This window comes from Thunnus albacares, chromosome 20, assembly GCF_914725855.1.
Source record: "Thunnus albacares chromosome 20, fThuAlb1.1, whole genome shotgun sequence".
NCBI lineage: Eukaryota > Metazoa > Chordata > Actinopteri > Scombriformes > Scombridae > Thunnus > Thunnus albacares.
In genome coordinates this window covers 16,291,814-16,308,705 of record NC_058125.1, presented here as the reverse complement: position 1 = coordinate 16,308,705, position 16,892 = coordinate 16,291,814, and the positions used below count along the sequence as shown (strand labels likewise).

The following is a 16,892-nucleotide window of genomic DNA, read 5'->3' as shown; positions in this document are numbered from 1 at the left end:
TATGTCCTAAAGGCATGCTTGGAGTTTAGTTAACTGATTGATCTCATCTGGCTCCATTGATAAATATAACTGGGTATCATCTGCATAACAATGAAAGTTTATGGAGTATTTCCTAATAATACTGTCAAAAGGAAGCATACATAAGGTGAATAGTATTGGTCCAAGCACAGAACCTTGTGGAACTCCGTGTCTAAATTTTACGTGCATGGAGAATTCATTGTTAACATGTACAAACTGAAATTGATCTGATAAATAGGACTTAAACCAGCTTAATGCAGTTCCTTTAATGCCAATTAAATGTTGTCTCTGCAATAGCATGTAATGGTCAGTGGTGTCAAATACAGCAGTAAGATCTAACAAGACAAGTACAGAGAGAAGTCCTTTGTCTGATGCAATTAGGAGGTCATTTGTAACTTAACCAGTGCTATATGGTGCACTCTAAATCCTGACTGAAAATCCTCAAATAAACTATTGTTATGTAGAAAGTCACACAACTGATTGGTAACTGTTTTCCCAAGGATCTTAGAGAGAAAGGCAAGATTAAATATAGGTCTATAGTTGGCTAAAACACCTGGATCAAGAGTAGGCTTTTTAAGAAGAGACTTGATTACAGCTACTTTAAAGATCTGTGGTACATAGCTGGTTTATTAAGACAGATTGATCATATCTAGTAAAGAAGTGCTAACCATGGGTAAAACTTCCTTAAGCAGCCTAGTTGGGATGGTTTAGATGAAGAAATCGCAGAAGTTAGTTTGGGAAGGTCGATTGGTTGGAAGATGAATGGTTCTAAGTATTAACAAGCCTAAGAGTCTATAGCCAGGTTGCTGGCTCTATGAGGCTACACAGTGGTGCTTTGATCTAAAATGCTGATGTTTATCAGGTACAATGTTTACCATGTTCACCATCTTGGTCTAGTATGTTAGTAGAGCTGAAACGATGACATTATGACATTTTACAGACCAAACAACTAACCAATTAATTGAGAATATGATCAACAGATTAATCAATAATGAAAATAATTGTTAGTTGCAGTCATTTTCTTCAGTCATTAGCACTAAGTGCAAGGTACAGCTGAAGCTGATACGAAGGTCATTAGTTTTGCAGGTATTTGGTCATGAACCAAAATAGTGGACAAATTAAAATACGTTGGAGGATAACCAAAGTTACTACAATTCATCGGTAGGGGAACATGAATGTCTGGACCAAACTTCATGGCAATCCATCCCACAGTTGTTGAGACCAACCAGTCAACACTGACATCCCTAGACCCATACTGCATGTCTGATAAAGAATGAAAGTTTAGGCAATAAAATCTTTGAGCAAACATTAATTTAGTGTCTTTGTTTTCAGGCTTAATGCCCTGGAGGTCTTTTGTGCCAGACACCTTTTTTCACACTGTCATTATGTCTCTCCTGCAACTGATCAGTCTAATGTCCTTCATAAATCAGTCCAGAGAGTGAAGGAAGGGCTCTGGAAAGGGTCACGGATTGCACAGCCTGCAGACTGACACGATGAAGTCGTCCAGCTCTGTGTCCTCCAGCTTCGCCGCAGTTATGAATCATGAGATTGACAAAACAGCTTGGGCATGATCAGAATGACACATGATGAGCTAATTTCTTACCACACACAGGTCTGATGATTGTATAATATTTATCATCCTTCCGCTGCTGTCGTCAGTGACTGCAGCTCATTATGCAATCTGATTGTTATCTTGTCTGATGATGAGTAATGTCACAGTTTCTGCCAAGCTAAGGTTTAGGTTTTCAATTACATCTGACACATTCATATATCTCAATACAGTGCAGTGAATGAAGCCTCCTACTCTGATACTGTAAATCTGATGAATACAGCCCACTCAGGCCTCATTTTTCCTTGACTCTTCTCTCAATGTGTTAATTGAATCTAAGAGATACGGGTTAGCCGGGATCACAGTTGCATTTCTCTCATTTAAGTCATAATAACAATAATAATAATGAACAAAATCATGGTATTTTTTGTTTAAATATTATTTGAAGCGTACAACATTCAGTTTAAAAGTGTATTCGTGTTTACACTGGACACTGGAAAAATATGAAGATGAGAAAAAAAATATTTGCGCTCAACTTCTCACAGACAAAAATGAATGGCCTGTCATTAATGGCCTGAACTACTCAATGGTCAACTATGTTCGCAATGTCACGGAAATGTAAATGCTTGTCTACTTCCCCTGACTGTGACCTTGTGAAGTCACATCCAAGTGGCACAAAACACAGAACAGCCCTTCTTTCATGCTGTGATTTAGACAGTTAAATCACAATTTCTTCATTCAGGCAGATGAGGCTGTAGACTGTTTTTGAAACACATGCTGGCTAGGTTATATTAAGATCATGCTTGAGGAGGGTGCCAGACTTCAGGAGAACCATCCAAGGCCCCATTAGTATGCATGTTGTGTTTTTGCCTGTCGCCACGAGCATGGGTCACACGTAGGCGCAGCCAGTGAACACAGGTCTGGGCTATCTTAAAGGCCCAATCTGCCATTACTTTAACCATGTAATATGAAAAATAAGCATTTGTTTGTTCATTAGCAGATCATAACTGAAATTTTAGGCAAGTTTGCTGTTGTGTTTACAAACATGACTCAGGTTGACTGTTACGTGCTGTCTATTGTCAGTTCATTATATATTAAAAGTCCTGTCAATCAGTCTGGGAGTCACAGCACATCTCCAAGCCTGTGTTTTGAATTTTTGATTGTGGGCGACGTTGTTCTTTATGTTAGGAGTATGTTGTATGTCTCATGTAGTATGTCTCATGGAGTATGAGGCCCAACAAGTACAAACTGTACCTTTAAGATACTATTCTATACTATACATTTGGACTCTTGTCTCTCAACAGACATTATCTGCTGACATTCAGATAAACACTCCTTTTGAGGTATAGATTGTGATCAATATACTGTAGTCTATTAAATATATTGTATATACTTTAAGTTTCTGTTTTTTAGTCAGACATTCACTCTCCTTGTAACCCTTTGTGGGTCTCTGCCAGATCTGGCTCTATAGCAGCAAAATACTCCTCCATGTTCACCAGTTATTTGTAAACTGAGTCTCTATTTCCCAGTAACAAAGTTAGAAAAAGGTGGCACTCCAGATGTCAAAAAAGCAAAAGAATCATCTCATGCAGTAAACTTCGGTAAATCGATTTGCAATCAATAGACAAATTTGAATTTTTGCTAACTTTGTCTGTCCTTTGATGCTGGGCAGGTAGTGTACGGTGGCTTTCAGAGCTTTTTTCTGATAATCGCTGCCTGCTGCAGCTTAAAGCAAAGCTATTAGAGCAGTAAGACTGAACCAAAACAGTAAGTAAGCTGTAAAACCAAAACAATGACCCCAAAGACACTAAAGTGGCCCGTAGAGCAGAGGGGAACTGCTAAGTTGGGTGATAATTTCTTTGGGTTCATCACTACAAGCGACACCTTCCACATTTACACGTGGCCATTTAATCCATTGTTAATATAATAATATTGATTAGTACAGTTTTAAGATTGTGCTGCCATAGTTGAAAATAGCCTCAATGTTCATGCACAAAAGGGCCATTAAGTAATTGTTTAACCTAATCAGCACGGACTAAGTCTGATTGACAATCATCAACTCAAATCTCAAAGCAATATAATCAGGATTATCATTTTAGCCATAATTGTGAAGCCCTATTTGAGGCCTGACGAATGTTCTGTGTGTACTCGAAGTGCTACAAATAGATAGTTAAGAGCCTCAAAGGATCAAAAGGTCATAACGAGTTGAGTGGTCATCATTTATCATGGTGACTTAACAGCCAATATTTCTCTCCCTAACTGTCAGCATGGAAACAACTACATCAATAGCTTGAGATTGTAGAGCTGACGTTGCATCACATGTCACGCATATCCTGTAGCATGTCCTGTCAGCTGCAAAGGAGCTGGAGTTCAACAGTAATGATATCGTAAATGTCTCAAATGTTCATTTAGTGTCTGTGTTTGTCAAGGATGCGGTCTATCACATTTATGGCCATTGTCGTAAACATGCTAATTTGCTGTTATCACCCTTGGCGAAGGATAAACTCTGCAGGAGCGCTGTAAACAAAGTCTTGTTAGTGAGGACAGTCATGATGACCAAAGTGTCTCCAACAATTCAAGGCCCATCACACAAACATTTGCAGCAGCTCAGTAAATCTGATGGAAGCACATGAGCATCAGAACAAATTAGATGTAATTGATTCTTATAATTTACGGAAATCACAAGACTCAATTACAGTAAGTGCAAAAGTTGTACTAAAGTTTTTCATGGAGAGAAACATGCATTATGAGTAGAGCTTTCTTGCGTTTGGTTCATAAAATTTATGAACATGAACGAATCAATTTCCATACTAGAGAAAATCTTCCTATCGATTAAAACAGGATATTCTGAGCTGGGTATCGCTCTGCCACTCATCTTTTTAAAAACGTTTTTTAAGCTCTGAAAAAGAAATCTAAACAAGAAAAAATGGATACTCACTTGTGTCGCAATTCTTATCGCTGTCTGTGATTGCACTATTCAGCTAAAAAAAGGGACATTGATTTTCTCCTCTATTGTGAGGTTATGTGAGTGTCCATTATGTCCAAGATGCCTTATTAATCTATGTAGCATTTGAGGGCAGACAGATGGGCTGGCTGGAATTCACGAGAATAGTCCTTAGGTCATTTTATTTTGGACAGTAGCACTGTGTTCCTGGGATAGCTGCTGTGGGTCAGACAGTCACCCATGAGGAACACCAGGTCAGGGCCTTATGCTCCGATGCACATTAAGTTCCACACAGTTAAAGTAAGAGACTCATGAACAGGATGTGACACATAGGAAAATGGTGTCAGCTCAGACTGGAAGAGTTAACCTAAACAAAGACAGTCAGTTGACTGCACACACAAATCTCTGGCACCCCATCAATGAGAGCTTTGATCACACAGTGATGAAGGGTTTAAGTGAATAGGGAACAAACTGACCCCTTGTTCTTCTGAATCCTGTTTTTAGATGCAGCTCACAATGTATAACGACCTCCCACTGCAGAATTTGGAAAACATGTTTTTTTATCTTACCTGAATCTTAATGAGACTCTGGGCCACTATTGCATATATCAACAAAAAATTTTCATCCTTAGGATTTTTATGACAACAAACCCTATTTTTGATACTATTTATGGCCAGCATTTTGCTATCTGCAATAACCATTCAATGTATTTACATTTTGTAATTACCCCTTTATATAATCATTCTTTTTTTTAGTGTTGGGTCTTCCTTTCCTGTGCTGGACTCAGATGGCCTTCCTAAACAAGAGGGATTCACACAAACGATGCATGTAATCCAGAGTTACTGTTTGTAATTTCATCTTGATGATATCAGCCTCACTGTTTACTGTTTCCTCCTAACATTGTGTCACAGTATTGAGTTACTATTAATGCAAATTAAACTGAACTTCTCTGCAAATTAACCATCTCCTTACCACAGCCTTATATAAAACTACTTGTGTCATAAGTAGCATGAAATCTGATCAGAGATGATTGTGATGTGATGGAAAAGACAAATAATTGGCTGACTTCTTTATAAAAACATGAGTTTGTTTGGATGTGCTGTAAACAGATACAACAGTTGCTGGCAAAGTAGCTGCTCAAGGAGTGCTTGCTGCCCACAGAACTCACAGACTTGTAGTATGAAACCACACTTGCCTTTACCAGGACTGAAATCTTGAGGTAAAAAAGCATCCTTGGTTCATCACTTCCCAATGTTTTATTTTAACCTCTTTCTTTTCCCCACCAAAAATAATTAAATAAGTAAAACTGAAATATTAGTGAGACCTGACACTATCCTGGGCTTTGAGCTCATCCCCTGCAGTAAAAGTGATTTTTCCGTCCAGGTGAAGTGTGTGTGTGTTTTTTTTTAGCAGGTTATTCATGCTGGTTCATGGTGAGTCACACTCCAGGAAGACTGGAGGAGCATGAGTGGGTTCTCTGATATTTCCAGGTTGACGTCTGAATGGGTGAAATCTGGTGGTGCTGTCTGCAGAGCACTGACATATTGTACATCATGGGCAGAATCTATTCTGAAAGTGGACTTTAAATGCACTTACTTCATTTTCAAAAATCCATCATTTTTACAGGCAGCTTTGGCCAACCTCCTTTCAACACATCATGATTGGACTTGGAGATATTTTAGAAAAGAGTTTGTAAAACTTTTTCCAACCAACCTCATTTTCCTACATTTTGCAATTATAATCTGTACAACATACAACACCTTCTCTGAACCTCAGTTCAACCTAAAGCTTTGTCCTAAAAAAATCTTGTGACAATAAAGAAATCAGACAGTGACAGATAGACTTTGTATAAAGCTTGAATATTTAATTTTTAGGCCTATACATTTAAATGACTTGTTCTCAGCCATATAAAAAACACTATTAACAGTAGTTGGAAAGAAAAATGTTCAAATAGTGTATCATTGTTATGACTTGTGACTTGACTTGGACCTGCCCTCAAGGACTTGCAGACTTGACTCAAGACTTACTCTGACTACCCTGAGACTTGACCTGGATTGGATTTAAATTACTTCAGACCTGCTTTAACAAGTTTGAGACTTGACTCAGACTTGTGTCAAATAACTTTGGACTTGTTTTGGGACTTGTTGTGACAGACTTGTGACAGACTTTTCTCTCTTATTGTGTCACTGGAAGTACAATTAAGTGAAGGGAAAAAGTATGTTGGAAAGAATAAATGCAAATCGTCTTGGTCATCATGTAGAGGGACTCATGCAGTGGTCCCAGTTTACTGTGCCCCTTGTGGGTGGAGCCATCTGCCAGCAAATGGCTGGAGTTGGAAATGTTGAGAATACAGATGTGATGCCTCATTATCCAGTGACAGATATGAATGATGAACACTGGCACCTTCTGCTGTCACCTCATTGACAGATCCAATCATGAGTGCCCCCCCTCCTTGTTGCAGCCTGTGTGTTTTATTTACTGCCATCACTGAATCTTCCCTCTGCCAGTGACATTAGCATTTCTAGGGTTGCACCAACATTGCTTCCAGTTTCTAAACTGGGGTGTTCAGAGGCATAGAGAGAGATTCCCTGGCTTTCAAAGAGGAAGGGTATATTAAAAATTCATGCGGATGCTTTTTGTCATTACGAAGCCATCAGTGGTTGCAGGTTGACAATACAATTTCACATCATGGAAATGTATTAGGCTGAGCTCATTCATTATGGATGCCCATTGGTTTCTTTTTCAGGATGGCCATTGTGTCATTTCTAAATAGATGAAAGCCAGGTAGGATCAGAGCGTATTTCACTATGTAAAACATTTGTTCTGTTGTCTCAGAGGAACCTTTCTGTTCTTATCTATGTCCCATCTACATTAGCAATGGCTTTTAAAAGGGAAAATTAGGACATTTCGTAATGGTATTGAGATGCTGTGCTTTTTGACTCCTAAAAATCTGTTATACTGTACATTTAACATGTTTTAAGAATTTAAAATCTAGGTCATGCCTGACCCAAATGGTAGAAAAGATGTATTTTGTAACTGATGCACAGTGAAATGTATAAATAAACTCATAAACTGTGTTGTGGTTTAGTTGGTTTTTAGCCTACTTTATAAAAAAAGGATGCTCCAGTTAGGTAACAGAGATTTTGTCCGCTGCCCTCTATTTCTGATAATCTTCCACTTTCTTCTCTGGTTGGACAAACACAACATGACAGCAGTCACTCTTGAATTTTACTGTGTGATACTCAGTGACAACAGCATTTCCAGAGGTGAGAACACAGGTTGTTTCCTACAGGTAATATTGACTAAACTGAGGAAGCGGTCACCTCGGAGTATCAGGATGTGCTGACTGATGTTGTGTTTATTCCTCACTTAACTATCTGTATTTACAGTTTAGGCTGTAAGTTTCACTTGAGCTCTATCAGTGTCAAAGCTGTCACCTGACAACTCCGGCTTTGTTTGCTAACAATCCTGGATCTCATGTTTATTACCCTGCAACCTGCCTCCCAGCCTGCTCTCAAAGTCTATCGACTTACTCCAGGCTTCAGTTTATTCAGCAGCTTCTCCCCCTGTGCAGAAAGGCAGAGTGACAGAATAAAAGTGATGCCCCGGTTTTATTATCATGCTGCTCTCTACTGTGGCTACCGAAGCTTCAGGCTCTGCTGTATCCTTCCTTATTTGTGTCTGTGAAAGCTGAAGCCACATTCTGTCACTTCGCCCACTCTTCCGCTGCCAATTTACATGATGAGCTGAGCTCTTGTGTATTTATTTACACTGCCAGATATACAGTAACTGATGAGTGTGTTTGTGACACTGCTGTTCCAAACTGTGACTCTTTCTTTTTGGTTTATATAACACAATTCTAACAGGCTGCCGAGATGAATCAAGGTCTGTGGATGCTCACTGATAGGCATTATACATTTGCTACAAACCTTGAAACACATTTAGATAATTTCATTATGTTTGCTCTTCTGTTCACATTGAGTTCAAGGTTATCTAGTTTATCCTTCTGACAAAATAGACCATCAGTTTTAGAATGAAAGATCAATTAATAATGTGTTTCAAAACATTATATACACATAAACAGTATGTAAGGCATTTTTAAATTTTTATATTCTTTTTACCTTTAATTTCATCTGTTAATATTGTATTTTATGTTCCTGGTAAAGCAATTTATAACTTGATTAGAAAAATGCACTATAAAAAATGTTATGGTTATAGTATTATTATTATAAGTTCTTAAAAAGGGGCAATTTGTGTTTGTAAGCACCTCCACGTTTACAATATGATTTAAGGTATCTAAATCATTTTGTGTCTCTGTGTATAGAGAGCATAAAAAGTGCAAAGCAGCTGAGGATTGAATAAAGTAACTACTGTCTTGTTCTTATCCAGTTCTTATGTTGAAGCATATTTGGATGGAAATAATATGGTAATAGCATTATGACTATATTATATGATAACTTGAGTAAAATGGTCCTTATTTCCTGTTTTCCAGGTGGTGCTCGTATTTGCTCTCAGCATTGGAGCCCTTGTAATATACTTCATAGATTCCTCTGAGTAAGTATTTCTTCTAACTTTTGAGTTTAATCTTATTGAGTTGTTATTTTTACCACCTTTGATCACTGGAGGCTACTCTGGCTTATAGGTCATGAATGAGTCCTGCAACATTTGGAATAGTAGCTAGACTACTTTTATCATTTTTCAGAGTTCGGTTTGAAAACTTTCCTCTCAAGTTACACATTTTCTCATTTGACCATAAGGTCAGATCTACTCTTGAGATGTGGTTATGTGAATGCTAATACTTTCATCATCGGAATGTAGCCTTGTAGCGATGAAACCAACCAGAACAGGTCTGAAGATGGATGGATAAAATACAGTGTGGGCTGTTATTCAAAAAGGTTGTTAAAACCAAGAGACCAGGAAACTGAGTGGTGGCCTTGAATCTGTGTTAATAAGGTGCCCAGGCTTGCTGTACCTGTACATTTACTAATTATACTGTATGTATTATGGTAATATAGCAGTCTAAATCACTAAAATCCTGCTGGTGAAAATATTTTTTGCTGAAATTATAAAGGTTATAATAGACCATTGGAAAATTGTATGTATTGCAGACATTTATGATTTAGATTAGCCTCAGAGATTATCTGTTCCCTACAGTCATGTAAATCCTCATATAGTGTATATTACGAGCCTTAATAACATTAAGTGCATTGTGCTCTGTATATGGTATTTGTGACCAAGCACTTGCTGGCTGTTTTTATCCAATCCCCTTCCAGGTAACTGATCCGGGCTTACTTGCAATCTCTGTGGACGAACAGCCAGTGCTCACAGATGAAATTTGCTTAATCTCTGTAATGAAAGGGTTAGTCTCCCTAACAGGCAGGAAAGGACCCAAGTTCCTGGTTAGAACAATCACCATCGCTCATCAAACTAGAGGAAGCGGAAGACCCTTTTAGCTCCGCTTGCGACAGTATACTGTTACTGCAGCCCGGTGATGTTTGGACAGGACATGCCATTAAGACTTAGAGCAAAATACACCGGGATAAAAGCTTTTATCAAGCCTAAAGGGAGTCCCCGCTGGGAGTCATTTTAAAGCAGGGAAGAGAAAATGGGCTGTAAACTCATGTAATCTGGCTCATGGTCCTGGAGGCAGGCATTCAGATTATTTGTTTTCATAAGACTACATATAGCTGAGAGCTTGGCCTGCTCTGATGTGGTTTGCGAGCATGATCTCATTTCATTATCTGACCAAGCTCAGGTAGAGTTACATCCTCACCAATGCCATCTGTGGCCTCCTGTTCTCAGAACTTGCTGCTAGCGGTGCTGGATACCTTTTCACGTGTTGAAAGATGACCTTCGACCTCTCTCTTTAACCTTTTCACGCATAAGAAAGTACACAATGAGGAATGGTCCTGCAGCATCTGTTTGACTTTTATAATCATGTTCATCCCACTCGGCTCTTTTGTCCCAGTTTTTATTCAGTCTTATCCAGGTCTTTCCATTATTCAAACAGTATTTTTTCACTACCTGTAAACCCAACAAGCCCAGTAAGCCTACTTAAAGCCAAAGAGCAGCCAGTTAGCTGCTCTCTTGCGTGCCTCTAAGTGGCAGCAGACTGTAACAGATACAGCCCTTCCTGTAATTAGTCCTTTGAGGTGGCTGAGGCTGTTATATGATGGACAGGCTGACCTGGCTGGAAGCCACACTGAGACAGAGCAGACTCGCTTAGATTCATTGAGAAGAGCTCAAGCTATGAGATCCACTGAGATGAAGATGTTGGTTAGGTCCCAGAGGGAGTTTTACACCATAAAGCTTTAGATAGGCTATATCTTACTTTGCCCACTGTGTTTCCATGTAGTCCCACTTGTGAGATGAGATGAACACAGAAAACTCTGTGCTGTATTTGTTTCATTAAGGTCGAACTTGGACCAATGCTAATGTGTCCATTACACTTAATATCAAAAACTGTCAAGGATTAAAAATATTGGCATTGAATGCTTGGTCAGATTCTTAGTGTTGTTGGCTTTGATAAGGTATTTCCTGATGTAAAGTTGCATTAATTGATATTTTGGCCACTGGGGAGCACAAAAAAAACCTCCACAACAAGCTGACAAACCAACAGCTAATAAGCTAATTCCCATAATGTTGTTACGGCTAACTATTGCCTATTTAAAAATCCAGCAGACAGAGAGCAACATTAGCATTCATTTGGAGTCATGTTTCTGTCCACCTGGTAAATATAAGTCCAATATTCAAATGTTTAGCTGGCTAACTTTGTCTGCCATTTTGTGCTGGGCAGGTACTGTATCGTGCAGTCTGTTTATTTGAGCTTTTTTTTTTTACTGGAAACCAATGGTTGCTGCTGGAAAAAGGTTTGAAAAGAGTGTTGAGCCCAAACCTTAACGTTATAGTAAGTGTGCAGGCTGTAAAACCATAACTGTGAGCTAAAATAGTCTCTGTTAACATTTCAAAGTTCTAATTTGCATGATGATTGTCTCTGGTTTTGTCACTGCAACTGGAGCAAACCTTTTCACTTTACTTATATTTGTTAATATGAACAATTAGTGAAGCTTTAAATCACAGTTTTGTTAATGGTGCACTTGCTAATTTATATAGGAAATGTTCGGCATGGCTGCTTGTGTTAAGACATTAAAATGGATGCATTTCACACATTTGGCTTATTTTAATTAAAAAAAGAGTTTTGTAGTATTCCTCAACGCAAAGTATCAACAAGTTTATCTGCACCAACACTCAATATTACCACCTATATCTAAAATTTTCAAACGATACCCAGTTAAAGTGAATTGTGTGACCTTTCACCCCCAGCGGATTTAGCTTTTGTTCAGCATTTGTTTAAGGTTGTAAACACTCAAATGAATCACATGCAGTGCCATCAGAAAAAATTAAGGCCTTCCACATGTGAGCTATCCTATCTGTTTGAGCTTGAATTGAATGAGGAAGAGAGAGACCAGAGCTACTTTGGGCAGGGAGAGTTCGTGATCCATAACAGGCTTAGTCCTTTTCCAAACCAGGCCTACTGGAACTCAATTATTCAGCGCCGCAGGTCTGCCTCCACTATATGGTCTGTCAACCGGCCATGACAGGGACTTTGCTGGGCTGACGTGTCATTACAGTTAATGAGGGCAGAACTATCCAACATGTTGGGACTATTCTTAGAGGTGCCAGAAAGATGACTGGAGAGAATTTCTTTTATCATTTCTTATGTTTTTATCTCTATTACTATTTTTGAGAAGAACAAAATTACTAAAACACAAGCCCAGACAGTTGGATCTAACAAATTAATTGTTAAATTTACACCTATGGTTGAATATAGGAGAAGGAAACAAACATACAAACTAACCAAAGAGTTGATAAGATACAACAGAGGGGGAACAAGTAGTCCAATATAAATTGGAATACAGTAAATACAATCAAAACATCAACCATTTGTCAGATATCTTACAAAAGTCAAAAAGTTAATTGCTTCATTGTAGTTCCCCCCAAAAAAGTGTGTGCAGCTTGCTAAATGTTCCAAAACTTGTCAATTTGGCTTGTAAAGTAGCTTGTTTTCTGAAGCAAGACAACAGGTTATCTTTTGTAACCGCTTGAAAATTCTGCAGCTTTTTTTTTCCATAAACAGGATATAAGTAGTTTTGTAACAAGAAAAAGACAACAACTGAATCAAGATCTTTAATTTCTTGTTGTCATAAAGCCCTTAGCATAGTTTGAGGTCAAGAGGAATCATTTATCTGTTATTTGTGCTTTATCTTTTCCTAAAGTCGATAGCCGATAGGCCCTCCTCTGGCTGCATAGGAAGGATTTTTATAAATACAACCCTGATTAGACTGAGGGTTAGATATGAATGTGAGTGTTCCACATCATATACCAACCTCTTGATCAGTATTATCAACCGGATGATCAACCGAGTGTCGCTGCTGTGCATCAGTTTGGTTCAAAATAATCCCAGAGGTATTTTCATGTCACCTCATGAACTCTATGAGGGCAGTATTTTATTAAACAGAGTTTATTCGATTTTTTTTTTTTACATAACAAAAGCAATTTGCTTTAATCCGAGTGGTATTAAACAGCACAGGCTGAGATTGTAGCTGTTGAGTGATGTGGTGTGCATTAGTGAAGCTTGTGAGTGTAGGGACCCTGCATGATGCAGGTAGTGGACTAACAAAGAGGCATGAAAAACAAACTAAATGTATGAGAGGGACGTGCTTGGCACTAACATGCTGCAGAGAAGCAAGACTGCGCATAAGGAATGCATCATTCATAATAACCTGTGCATTAAGTAGGTGATTCCCAACCTTTTAATTCTTGACCCCTTAAAAGCTTTGTCAAAAGTTGCGTATATCCACGAGTTGTGAAGACTTAGCCAGAGAGTAGTTTTTCCTTCTCAGATTCATTTATTTGAATAATTTTAGAGGACTGAGGAGGTAAAATTATCCAGTAGTTCACAAGAAAAAGCAAAGATTACAGTCAAAATATATTTCAAAATGATGTTTTTTTCATAGGATTTTGTGTCAAAGAAATATACATTGTCTTCTGCTTTCATATCCTGTTAATTATCTGACAACCCTTAAGTACAATGTAACCCCCTTGGAGGGCTCCTGACCCCACCTCTATAGGTGATTTTTTTATGTTTAATCTATTAATTGTTTTGTGCAATTCAAATTTTAAAATAGTTTGAAAACCAAGTTCCCAGAGCCCAAGGTGACGTCTTCAAATTTCTCGTTTTGTTCAACCAAAAGTCCAAAGTTCAAATATGTCAACTTACAATCATATAAAACAGAGAATATCAGCAGATCATCACATTGAGAACCGGTGAATGTTTGGCATAGTTGACTGAAAAATTACTTAAAGGATTAATTAAACATCAAAATTGTTGATTGACAAATCAATTAATCTCTACTGTGCACTTTTATTGTCAACATAATTAAGCAGTCACTGTTCCATCATAAATATCTTCTATTCTATTTTTATTCATTTGATTGATCTATTCATTAAAATGATATATTAATAGAACATATATTCCACAGCACAGCTGTGCACTAATTAATTATCCACCGCTTTGTTAAGTTTTGAATGTACAGTAAACTTGTGTTTCATTTTAGGTGTGAATAATATTTTGATGGGGTCTTCTTTTTCACACTTCTAGGTCATGATTATTATTACAGCATCATACTAACGTATTACATTCACATTTACTTGGTTAATTATTTCTCTTTATTTGAATTCTTAGTGCCAGATACAAGCTTTTTGAGGGTGAGACTTCACTACATTTGCTATGGCTGCCTGATTTCATAAAAGACGATATGAACCCTGCATGCATTTAACCCTTAAACTACTGCTTCGGCTCTGCATTTCCATTATGTTTGACTTAATGTTTACCTGAAACATCTGTAAGATCAGAAATGCAGGCCTAAAAGGTAAACAGCACCATTTTCATTATGTAATATTGCACCTGGAATACAATGTATTCTTCAGATTGTTCTGCAGTTATTTAAGGGTTAATCAGGTATATCAACAAGTTATTGCTTGTATGACAATAAATGCATGTCCTTCCTCAACAGAAAAAAAACATTGGAAAATATCAACTATTGCACCTTTTTGAACACTTATGTTCCTCTTGTTTCAGAAATCTCAAAAATGCATTTTCAGGAAAAGAAGAATGCATCTTTTATGCTTTTTTAAAAAGAAATGTGGTTGTAATTTATCAATGCATTGATTTTCTCACTTTGCTGTCAGCATTTGTCCTTGGACATTAACATGCTTTGTTTCTGTCTCTAACAGTCCTATCGAGTCCTGTCAGAACTTCTACAAAGACTTCACATTGCAGATTGACATGGCATTCAATGTGTTCTTCCTGCTGTACTTTGGCCTCCGCGTAAGTAAAACCAATGTTTCTTTCATGTTTAGATAACAAAACATCTTAAATTTGTAGTTTTACATCTTTGCAAGTCAACTGTTTAACTGAAGGCTCCTGAATTCTCCTTTATTTTCTGCAGTTTATTGCTGCCAATGACAAGCTGTGGTTCTGGTTGGAGGTGAACTCGGTGGTGGACTTCTTCACGGTGCCTCCAGTGTTTGTGTCTGTGTACCTGAACAGGAGCTGGCTTGGTAAGGATGCACACATCTCTCACTGAGGCTGATGATCTGACCAAGCATTATACAGTGGATCTTTTAAGTTTTTATTTCCTAGCAGTCTGTGGTGCCACCCAGTGGATTTACTGTGTGTGACAGCAGCCAGTGAACTCACCAGATAATCTCAGCGCATCACTTTGCTGCAAAACGGGAACTTCTTGGTATTTTGTGTAGATGCAATAGATGGGCACACCTACAACTTTAGCCATATAATTTTGATAATTTTGTCATGGATATATGCTTTATGTTTTGGACATTGCATGACATGCATGAGAAGTTCAAATGAGCTTCATTGTTAATGTAAACATAGTGTATCAAATTAAAAACCAATGGCACAGCATGAGATCTGAAAAGCATGGTGACAAAAAAGCTTTCTGAGCTTTACACGTCTCTTTTGCATGACAACACTATCAAATATTGTATGGCTGTCAGCTGGTGTGCCATTTAAAAGTGCATTTTTGAAAGTTGGTTTGAATGGAAATGTCATTTTCTATCGATTCCATGTCTTCGTCCGCGTGTTGTGGGCAGTGGGTGTTGCGCTGCAGGTGTCATTCACTTGCCCTTCATCTCTCCCGCAGAGCTCCCCAGCACACCTGCAATAACACTCGAATGAAATCATGCTGTGATTGAAAAGTACGCGAATGGATAAAAAAAAGGTAATAGGCTTTGTTGGGGGCTCGAGCGCTAGAATAGAAGTCAATCTGCTAAATGTGCGAAGCTCATCACTCGGAGAGGTCTGTAAGGAATTAGAGGATTATGGGGAATCATTTTTTTTCTGCATTACGGGTCTCCATAGCTGGTTTTTCTTCTCCTGTCAGCTGAGAAACAAACCTGTCCTGTAGCCAACAACAGCACCTCTCTTAGCAATGAACACCCTGTACTTTATAGTCAGTATGACAGCTTGATAGATATTGTTGCATAATGTGCCTGTGTATTTTCTCTGGGCTGATGTGATGTTACTTGTTGGCGTGAAAACAATAAAAGTAGAACAAGCTACTGCTGGTTGCTGGTGCCATCTAGTGGACATGCGAGAGTATAGCTGGCATTTATGTTGATACCTTCTTTCACATTATCATTATATTGTCATACTAGTTATTGTTTTGGGCAATGTTGTTGTTTTGTACATGTTTATTTGCCGTTTCATCACTGTAGTTGTAGCAAACAGTGCTTATATTCAAGCTTAAATGACTAATTGAGAATAATTTTAAATTTTATGTTTGATTTGCTTTTGGGTCTAACATCTGTGTTTTCTTGTACATTGTACATTATTTTACATTATTTTATCATTTAAGCCTTTGCTTATTACTTTGAATTAAACAATTCAGCTGCACAGTGAAATGCTGGCTTTGGTTTTGCTGAGGATGTTGGTATGATGGAAAATGGAGAACTCAGAAAATGTACCAACCAAATCTCTCATCATTGTTGATATTATAACAATGGTTTTGAAGTGGTAAACATTTTTTTTTTTTTAATCATGGCATGAGTTATGTTGCTGGTGATTTTTTTTGGCTGCATTTCCCAGAGTTCCCGAGTCACACAGTTTGAGCAGTGCTGTGATTTTGTTGATATTGTGTGTGTAGGTGTAGGTGTTGATCTTTTGGTTGTCTGTTAAGCCATGCACAGCTCCCACTGCTCGTGTTAACTGTGGATTTCTTCTATTTATTTCACACAAACCAAAATGCAGCACTTCCTGTCAAACACAAACAGGTGTTTAGAACAGCTAATATATGCTGT

The 16,892-nt window shown here is 38.0% G+C and overlaps 1 protein-coding gene across 6 annotated transcripts in view; it reads left to right on the top strand.

The window, feature by feature from the left end:
• LOC122970753 (calcium-activated potassium channel subunit alpha-1-like) overlaps positions 1-16,892 on the top strand; it is a 97,900-nt gene that overhangs the window by 28,761 nt on the left and 52,247 nt on the right. For all 6 annotated transcript variants that reach the window (XM_044336941.1, XM_044336946.1, XM_044336943.1 and 3 more), the window contains exons 3-5: positions 9,004-9,065; positions 14,808-14,901; positions 15,023-15,134. In XM_044336941.1, coding sequence (XP_044192876.1) covers positions 9,004-9,065; positions 14,808-14,901; positions 15,023-15,134 — 268 coding nt within the window. The remainder of the gene's footprint in view (positions 1-9,003; positions 9,066-14,807; positions 14,902-15,022; positions 15,135-16,892) is intronic.